General features: G+C 38.8%; 1 protein-coding gene across 1 annotated transcript; it reads right to left on the reverse strand.

The window, feature by feature from the left end:
- Positions 1 to 8,492: 8,492 nt before the first annotated feature.
- LOC132009709 (olfactory receptor 7A5-like) lies at positions 8,493 to 9,425 on the reverse strand. Its single transcript, XM_059387739.1, has one exon. The coding sequence runs from the start codon at positions 9,423 to 9,425 to the stop codon at positions 8,493 to 8,495; it is 933 nt and encodes a 310-aa protein (XP_059243722.1).
- Positions 9,426 to 9,648: the final 223 nt, after the last annotated feature.

Raw genomic sequence — 9,648 nt, forward strand, 5'->3', positions numbered from 1 at the left:
AAAAGCTGTAGTTAGAGAAACAGAAGGACAATACATCATTCTTAAAGGAAATATCCACCAAGATGATGAAACAATTGTAAATATCTATGCCCCCAATATGGGAGCAGCAAATTACATAAGAAAACTGTTAATCAAGTTAAAGAATCATATTGGGCGCCTGGGTGGCTCAGTGGGTTAAGTCGCTGCCTTCAGCTCAGGTCATGATCTCAGGGTCCTGGGATCGAGTCCCGCATTGGGCTCTGTGCTCAGCGGGGAGCCTGCTTCCTCCTCTATCTCTGCCTGCCTCTCTGCCTACTTGTGATCTCTCTCTGTCAAATAAATAAAATCTTTAAAAAAAAGATAAAGAAACATATTGATATAAATACATTAATAGTAGGAGATCTTAACATTCCTCTCTCAGAAATAGAATGATCATCAAAGCAGAAACTCAATAAAGAAACAAGAGCATTGAATGATGCATTGGAACTGATGGGCCTAATAGATATATACAGAAAATTCCACCCTAAAACAACAGAATACTCATTCTTTTCAAGTGCAAGTAAACCTTCTCCAGAATAGACCACATACTGGGTCACAAATCAGGACCCAACTGATACCAAAAGACTGAGATTATTCCCTGCACATTTTCAGATCACAGTGGTTTGAAACTGGAGCTCAATCACAAGGAATAGTTCCAAAGGAAATCAAACACCTGGCAGCTAAAGTCCACCTTGCATAAGAATGCTTGTATCAACCAGGAGACCAAAGAAGAACTGAAACAATTCATGGAAACCAATGAGAATGAACACACTTTGGTCCAAAACCTATGGGATACAGCAAAGACTGTCATAAGGGGGAAATACATAGCCATCCAAGCTTCTCTCAAAAAAATTGAAAAATCCATAACACAGCAGCTGTCTCTACACCTTAAAGAACTGGAGAATCAACAACAAATCAAACCAACTCCACACATAAGAAGGGAAATCATCAAGATTAGAACTGAGATGGATGAGGTAGAAACCAGAGATACAGTAGAACGTATCAATGAAACTAGAAGCTGATTTTTTGAAAGAATCAATAAGATCGATAAACAATTGGCCACACTAATCCAAAAGAAAGAAAGCCCAAATTCATAAAATTATGAATGAAAAGGGAGAGATCACAACTAACATCAAAGAAGTCCAAATAATCTTCAGAAGTTATTATCAACAGTTATATGCCAATAAGCTAAGCAACCTAGATGAAATGGGTGCATTCCTGGAAAACTATAAACTCCCAAAATTGAACCAGGAAGAGATTGACAACTTGAATAGACCGATATCTAGTAACGAGATTGAAGCAGTGATCAAAAAACTCGCAAAAGTCTCCTTTATGGTAGGGTCTTTGCCTGGTTTGGGGATCAGGGTAATGCTGGCTTCATAGAAAGAGTCAGGAAGTTTTCCTTCTGCTTACATTTTTTTGAAACAGCTTCAGGAGAATAGGTGTAATTTCTTCTTTGAAAGTTTGGTAGAATTCTCCAGGGAATCCATCAGATCCTGGGCTCTTGTATTTTGGGAGGTTTTTGATCACTGCTTCATTCTTGTTACTAGATATTGGTTTATTCAGGTTGTCAATTTCTTCCTGATTCAATTTTGTGAGTTTATGGTTTTCCAGGAATGCATCCATTTCATCTAGGTTGCTTAGCTTATTGGCATATAACTGTTGATAATAACTTCTGATGATTGTTTGTACTTCCTTGGTGTTCGTTGTGATCTCTCCCTTTTCATTAATAATTTTATGAATTTGGGCTTTCTCTCTTTTGGATTAGTGTTGCCAATGGTTTATCGATCTTATTGATTCTTTCAAAAAAACAGCTTTTAGTTTCATTGATACATTCTACTGTATCTCTGGTTTCTACCTCATCCATCTCAGCTTTAATCTTGATGATTTCCCTTCTTATGTGTGGAGTTGGTTTGATTTGTTGTTGATTCTCCAGTTCTTTAAGGTATAGAGAGAGCTGCTGTGTTATGGATTTTTCAATTTTTTTGAGGGAGGCTTGGATGGCTATGTATTTCTGACTTAGGACTGCCTCTGCTGTATTCCATAGGATTTGGATCGAAGTGTGTTCATTATCATTGGTTTCCATGAATTGTTTCACTTCTTCCTTGACCTCCTGGTTAATCCAAGCATTCTTAAGCAAAGTGGTCTTTAGCTTCCAGGTGTTTGATTTCCTTTGGGACTTTTCCTGGTGATTGAGCTCCAGTTTCAAACCATTGTGTTCTGAGAATATGCAGGGAATAATCTCAGTCTTTTGGTATCAGTTGAGTCCTGATTTGTGACCCAGAATGTGGTCTATTCTGGAGAATTTCAGACCAATATCACTGATGAATATGGATGCTAATATTCTGAACAAGATCCTAGCAAATAGGATCCAACAGCACATTAAAAAGATTATCCACCATGACCAGGTAGGATTCATCACAGGGCTACAAGGATGGTTCAACAATTGCAAATCAATCAATGTGATAGAACAAATTAATAAGAGAAGAGAGAAGAACCACATGGTCCTCTCAATTGATGCAGAAAAAGCATTTGACAAAATCCAGCATCCGTTCCTAATTAAAATGCTTCAAAGTATAGGGATAGAGGGAACATTTCTGAACTTCATCAAATCTCTCTATGAAAGACCTACAACAAATATCATCCTCAATGGGAAAAAGCTTGCGTCCTTCCCATTGAGATCAGGCACACAACAGGGTTCCCACTCTCACCACTCTTGCTCAACATAGTATTAGAAGTCCTAGCAACAGCAATCAGACAACAAAGAGAAATAAAAGGTATCCAAATTGGCAATGAGGAAGTCAAATTCTCTCTCTTTGCAGATAACATGATTCTTAATATGGAAGACTCCACCCTCAAACTACTAGAACTCATACAGCAATTCAGCAACATGGCAGGATACAAAGTCAATGTGAAGAAATCAGTGGCTTTCTTATACACTAACAATGAAAATACAGAAAGGGAAATTAGAGAATCGATTCCATTTACTAGAGCACCAAGAACCATAAGATACCTGGGAATAAACCTAACCAAAGAGGTAAAGGATCTGTACTCAAGGAACTACAGAACACTCATGAAAGGAATTGAAGAAGACACAAATAGATGGAAGACCATTCCATGCTCTTGGATCAGAAGAAAAAACATTGGTAAAATATCTAAACTGCCTAGAGCAATCTATACTTTTAATTCTATTCCGATCAAAATTCCACCGGTATTCTTCAAAGAGCTGGAGCAAATAATCTAAAAATTTGTATGGAATCAGAAGAGACCCCGAATCGCTAAGCAAATGTTGAAAAACAAAAATAAAACTGGGGGCATCACGTTATCTGATTTCAAGCTTTACTACAAAGCTGTGATCACCAAGACAGCATGGTACTGGCATAAAAGCAGACACATAGACCAGTAGAACAGAGGAGAGAGCCCAGATATGGACCCTCAACTCTAAGGTCAATTAATCCTCGACAAAACAGGAAAAAATATACAGTAGAAAAAAGAGAGTCTCTTCAATAAATGGTGCTGGGAAAACGGGGAAGCTATATGCAGAAGAATGAAACTTGACCATTCTCTTACACCATACACAAAGATAAACTCAAAATGGATAAAAGACCTCAATGTGAGACAGGAATCCATCGGAATCCTAGAGGAGAACATAGGCAGTAATCTCTTCGATATCAGCCACAGCAACTTCTTTCAAGATATGTCTTTAAAGGCAAAGGAAACAAAAGTGAAGATGAACTTTTGAGACTTCATCAAAATAAAAAGTTTCTGCACAACCAAGGAAACAGTCAAGAAAACAAAGAGGCAACCCATGGAATGGCAGAAGATATTTGCAAATGACAGTACAGACAAAAGGTTGATATCCAGGATCTATCAAGAACTCCTCAAACTCAACACTCAAAAAACAGATAATCATATCAAAAAATGGGCAGAAGATATGGAAAGACACTTCTCCAAAGAAGACATACAAATGGCTGTCAGACACATGAAAAAATGTTCATATCACTAGCCATCAGGGATATTCAAATTAAAACTACATTGAGATATCACCTTACACCAGTTAGAATGGCGTAATTAGCAAGACAGTAAACAATATGTGCTGGAGAGGATGTGGAGAAAGGGGAGCTCTCTTACACGGTTGGTGGGAATGCAAGTTGGTGCAGCCCCTTTGGAGAACAGTGTGGAGATTCCTCAAGAAATTAAAAATAGAACTTCCCTATGACCCTGCCATTGCACTCCTGGGTATTTTCCCCAAAGATACAGATATAGTGAAAATAAGGGCCACCTGTACCCCATTGTTTATAGCAGCAATGGCCATGGTCGCGAAACTGTGGAAAGAACCAAGATGCCTTTCAACGGCTGAATGGATAAGGAAGATGTGGTCTATATACACTATGGAGTATTATGCCTCCATTAGAAAGGACAAATACCCAACTTTTGTAGCAACATAAACGGGACTGGAAGAGATTATGCTGAGTGAATTATCATATAATGAGAGAGTCAATTATCATATAGTTTCACTTATTTGTGGAGTATAACAAAAAGCATGGAGGACATGGGGAGTTAGAGAGAAGGGTGTTGGGGTAAATTGGATGGAAGGTGAATCATGAGACACTATGAACTCTGAAAAACAATCTGAGGGGTTTGAAGTGGTTGGGGGGGTGGGAGGTCGGGGTACCAGGTGGTGGGTATGGACATACAAATGGCTATCAGACACATGAAAAAATGTTCATCATCACTAGCCATCAGGGAGATGCACGGATTGCATGGAGCAGTGGATGTGGTGAAAAAATAATGATACTGTTATGCTGAAAAAAAAAAAAAAAAAAAAAGCAACTTGCAAACAACAAGAGCCCAAGACCTGACGGATTTCCTGGAAAATTCTACCAAACTTTCAAAGAAGAGATAACATCTATTCTCCAAAGCTGTTTCAAAAAATTGAAGCAGAAGGAAAACTTCCAGACTTATTCTATCAAGCCAGCATTACCGTTACCCCCAAAACAGGCAAATACCCTACCAAAAAGGAGAATTTCAAACCAATATCACTGATGAATATGGATGCTAAGATTCTCAACAGGAGCCTAGCAAACAGGATCCAACTGCACAATTAAAAGATTATCCATCATTACCAGGTGGGATTCATCCCTGGGCTACAAGAATGGTTCAACATTTGCAAATCAATCAATGTGATAGAACAAATTAATATGAGAAGAGAGAAGAACCACATGGTCCTCTCAATGAATGCAGAAAAAAGCATTTGACAAAATCTAGCATCTGTTCCTGATTAAAACACTTCAAATTATAGGGATAGAGGGAACATTCCTGAACTTCATCAAATCTATCTATGGAAGACCCACAGCAAATATCATTCTCAATGGGAAAAAGCGTGCAGCCTTCCTGTTGAGATCAGGCACACAAGGATGTCCAACCTCACCACTCTTGTTCAACATAGTATTAGAAGTCGTAGCAACAGCAATCAGACAACAAAGAGAAATAAAAGGTATCCAAATTGGCAATGAAAAAGTCAAACTCTCTCTCTTCACAGATGACATGATTCTTTATAGGGAAAACCCAAAAGACTCCACCCCCAAACTACGAGAACTCATACAGCAATTCAGCAACGTGGATATACAAAGTCAATGTACAGAAATCGGAGGCTTTCTTATACACTATCAATGAAAATACAGAAAGGGAAATTAGAGAATTGATTCCATTTTCCATAGCACCAAGAACCATAAGATACCTGGGAATAAACCTAACCAAAAAGGTAAAGGATCTGTACTCAGGGAACTACAGAACACTGATGAAAGAAATTGAAGAAGACACAAAAAGATGGAAGACCATTCCATGCTCTTGGATCGGAAGAATAAACATTGTTAAAATGTCTATATTGCCTAGGGCAATCTATACTTTGAATGCCATTCTGATCAGAATTCCTCCGGCATTCTTCAAAGAGCTGGAGCAAATAATCTAAAAATTTGTATGGAATCAGAATCAGAAGAGACCCTGAATCGCTAAGGAAATGTTGAAAAACAAAAATAAAACTGGGGGCATCACGTTACCTGATTTCAAACTTTATTACAAAGCTGTGATCACCAAGACAGCATAGTACTGGCATAAAAACAGAGACATAGACGAGTGCAACAGAGGAGAGAGCCCAGATATGGACACTGAACTCTATGTGCAAATAATCTTCGACAAAGCAGGAAAAAATATACAGTGGAAAAAAGACAGTCTCTTCAATAAATGGTTCCTGGAAAACTGGGCAGCTACATGTAGAAGAATGAAACTCGACCATTCTCTTATACCTTACACAAAGATAAACTAAAAATGGATAAACGACCTAAGTGGGAGACAGGAATCCATCAGAATCCTAGAGGAGAACATAGGCAGTAGTCCCTTTGATATCAGCCACAGCAACTTCTTTCAAGATATGTCTCCAAAGGCAAAGGAAACAAAAGCAAAAATAAAGTTTTGGGACTTCATCAAAATCAAAGCTTCTGCACAGCAAAGGAAACAGTCAAGAAAACAAAGAGGCAACCCACAGAATGAGAGAAGATATTTGCAAATGACTATACAGACAAAAGGTTGATATCCAGGATCTATAATGAACTCCTCAAACTCAGCACACACAAAACAGACAATCATATCAAAAAATGGGCAGAAGATATGAACAGACACTTCTCCAATGAAGACATACAAATGCCTGTCAGACACATGAAAATTGCTCATCATCAGTATCCTTCAGGGAGACTCAAATTAAAACTACTTTGAGATATCACCGTATACCAGTTAGAATGGCCAAAATTAGCAAGACAGGAAACAACATGTGTTGGAGGGGATGTGGAGTAAAGGGAACCCTCCACTGTTGATGGGAATGCAAGTTGGTGCAGCCTCTTTGGAGAACAGTGTGGAGATTTCTCAAGAAATTAAAAATAGAGCTTCCCTATGACCCTGCCATTGCACTCCTTGGTTTACTCCAAAGATGCAGATGTCATGAAAAGAAGGACCATTTGTTCCCCAATGTTTATAGCAGCAATGGCCACAGTCGCCAAACTGTGGAAGGAACCAAGATGCCCTTCAATGGATGAATGGATAAGGAAGATGTGGTCCATATACACTATGGAGTATTATGCCTCCATCAGAAAGGACTAATACCCACCTTTTGTAGCAACATGGACAGGACTGGAAGAGATTATGCTGAGTGAAATAAGTCAAGCAGAGAGAGTCAATTATCATATGGTTTCACTTATTTGTGGAGCATAACAAAAAGCATGGAGGACATGGGGAGTTAGAGAGAAGGGGGTTGGGGTAGATTGGAAAGGGAGGTGAGTCATGAGAGACTATGGACTCTGAAAAACAATCTGAGGGGTTTAATGTGGCAGGGTGGTGGGAGGTCAGAGTAACAGGTGGTGGGTTTTATAGAGGGAACGGATTGCATGGAGCAGTGGATGTGGTGAAAAAATAATGATACTGTTATGCTGAAAATAAATAAATTAAAAAAAAAGAAACTTTTTAGAAAAGAATATTTTTTTTAGAAAAGAAAGAAATTTTTAGATAAGAAATAACTAATAAAAATAAAATCATAAATAGTGAACCTACAAACTACCACCCACCCTCTCAGGGACCCCGAATGTTGGGGCCCAGTTGTGGCCTTTTTCTCTGAAACTGCACTCCTTCTCCACCTTCCAGGTTTTTCTGCCTCTATTCTCCAGTATCTGTGAGTAATAAACCGTGTTTTGTTAGAATTCTCTGATGGGTGTTGTTGAGGCATGTCTTACAATCACAGTAAGAACCCAAGGGCTGGGGCTGCCACAGCAGAGGCTCTGGTCAGGGATGAGTCTATGGGAATTCCACAAGCACATAGGTTCAGGCAAGTTCCCAGGCTTTCCTGCCTGAGCATCCCTGTCAGTAGCCTAAGAATTAAAGGGAACAGTATTAGAGTACATGTTATAACGAAAAGGAGTTACAGTAGTGATATAAAAAGTTTGACAAACCCTAGGTGAGAACGGAAATTTATTATTATTATTATTATTATTATTATTATTCTCTACAATGAAGTTCTGTAAAGGGCTTGGTGGCCAACTGTAGATTCTTTCATATGAAGAATGCAACTCATGATGATTCTTTGGGGAAATCTATGGAAAATTTACTTGGCATGATATATGTCATTTGAAGTGAAATTACTTTAAGAAATCCAACACATCCCATATAAAATAAAGAAATTTTCAGTCATTTGTGGCCCAAAGAGGGGGAAAATATTGGGAAGAGCAGAAAATGGACAAAGGGAAAATTGTGAAACAGACAAAGCAGAAGTTTAATAAAGTGAGTTACTTAAGTATGTGGAAAAAATGAATTAAATTCAAACAAATGAAAATTCTCGAAAGTAAATAGAAGGAACAGATTCTACTTCCATAGTCAAGTGGAATAGCAGTTCCTGCTTCCAAGGCTGTGAGCCCTGCAATCATATACACTTTTTACATCACTGGAACCCCAATGATTCTTTTAAGAGCCATCTTTATGTCTTTGTTCCTCAGGCTGTAGATGAAGGGGTTTAGCATAGGTGTGACCACAGTGTACATCACTGAGGCTACTGTACTTGAGTGGGAGCTTTGGAGAGAAACAGAGCTAAGGTACACTCCTAGGATTGTACAATAAAATAAGCAGACAACTGAGAGGTGAGATGCACAGGTCGAAAAAGCTTTGTACTTGCCCTGAACTGATGAGATTCCATGTATTGAAGATACTATCTTGGAGTAAGAGTAAAGGATCCCAGCTAGGGAAGCACCACCTAACAAGCCAGCTGCAAAATGCATCACCATGTTATTAAGAAACTTGTCAGAACAAGCAAGTTGGACCACTTGATTGATTTCACAGAAAAAGTGGGAGATTTCCACCAATCTACAGAAGGACAGCCACAACACCATTAAACTTTGTAATAAGGAATTCAGGGCACTCATCATCCAGGACATCAGAACCAGAAGTACACAGTAGGTGGGTTTCATGATGACCATGTAGTGCAGGGGGTGACAGATGGCCACAAAACGGTCATAGGCCATCACAGCCAGGAGAAAATTGTCCAACCCAGCTAAGAACAGGAAAAAGTATATCTGAGTGATGCAACCTTCGTAGGTTATGACTTTGCTATGAGTCTGGATGTTCTGAAGCATCTTGGGGATGGTGGTGGAGGTGAAACAGATGTCTACAAAGGACAGGTTGGCAAGGAAGAAGTACATGGGGGTGTGGAGGTGGGAGTCTGAGCTGACAGCCAGGATGATGATAAGGTTTCCAAACACAGTGACCAGGTACATGGACAGGAAAAGGCTAAATATGAGGAGCTGTAATTCTGGTTCCTCTGATAATCCAAGAAGAAGAAATTCTGACATTTGTGTATCATTACCTGGTTCCATGTAGTGGAGGTGGATACTAGGAAATAAAAAAAATAACATGGCTAATTTTCTCTAAAATGAACATTACAAATATCATTGAAATTCTACAATCTTTTTTTTACATTTACAAAGTCAATATCTATAAGTTTTATATAGAACATGTCCCCTCTCAAGAGAATTCTGGCTCTGAATATGAGTGTGCATCCCACACTTGACATTTTCCACAAATATTCATGTATTATAT

The sequence above is a fragment of the Mustela nigripes genome, chromosome 2 (assembly GCF_022355385.1).
Source record: "Mustela nigripes isolate SB6536 chromosome 2, MUSNIG.SB6536, whole genome shotgun sequence".
Taxonomy (NCBI): Eukaryota; Metazoa; Chordata; class Mammalia; order Carnivora; family Mustelidae; genus Mustela; species Mustela nigripes.

Excerpts from the sequence above, each read along its gene's own strand:
- LOC132009709 (XM_059387739.1), bottom strand. The coding sequence starts at position 9,425 with ATGGAACCAGGTAATGATACACAAATGTCAGAATTTCTTCTTCTTGGA.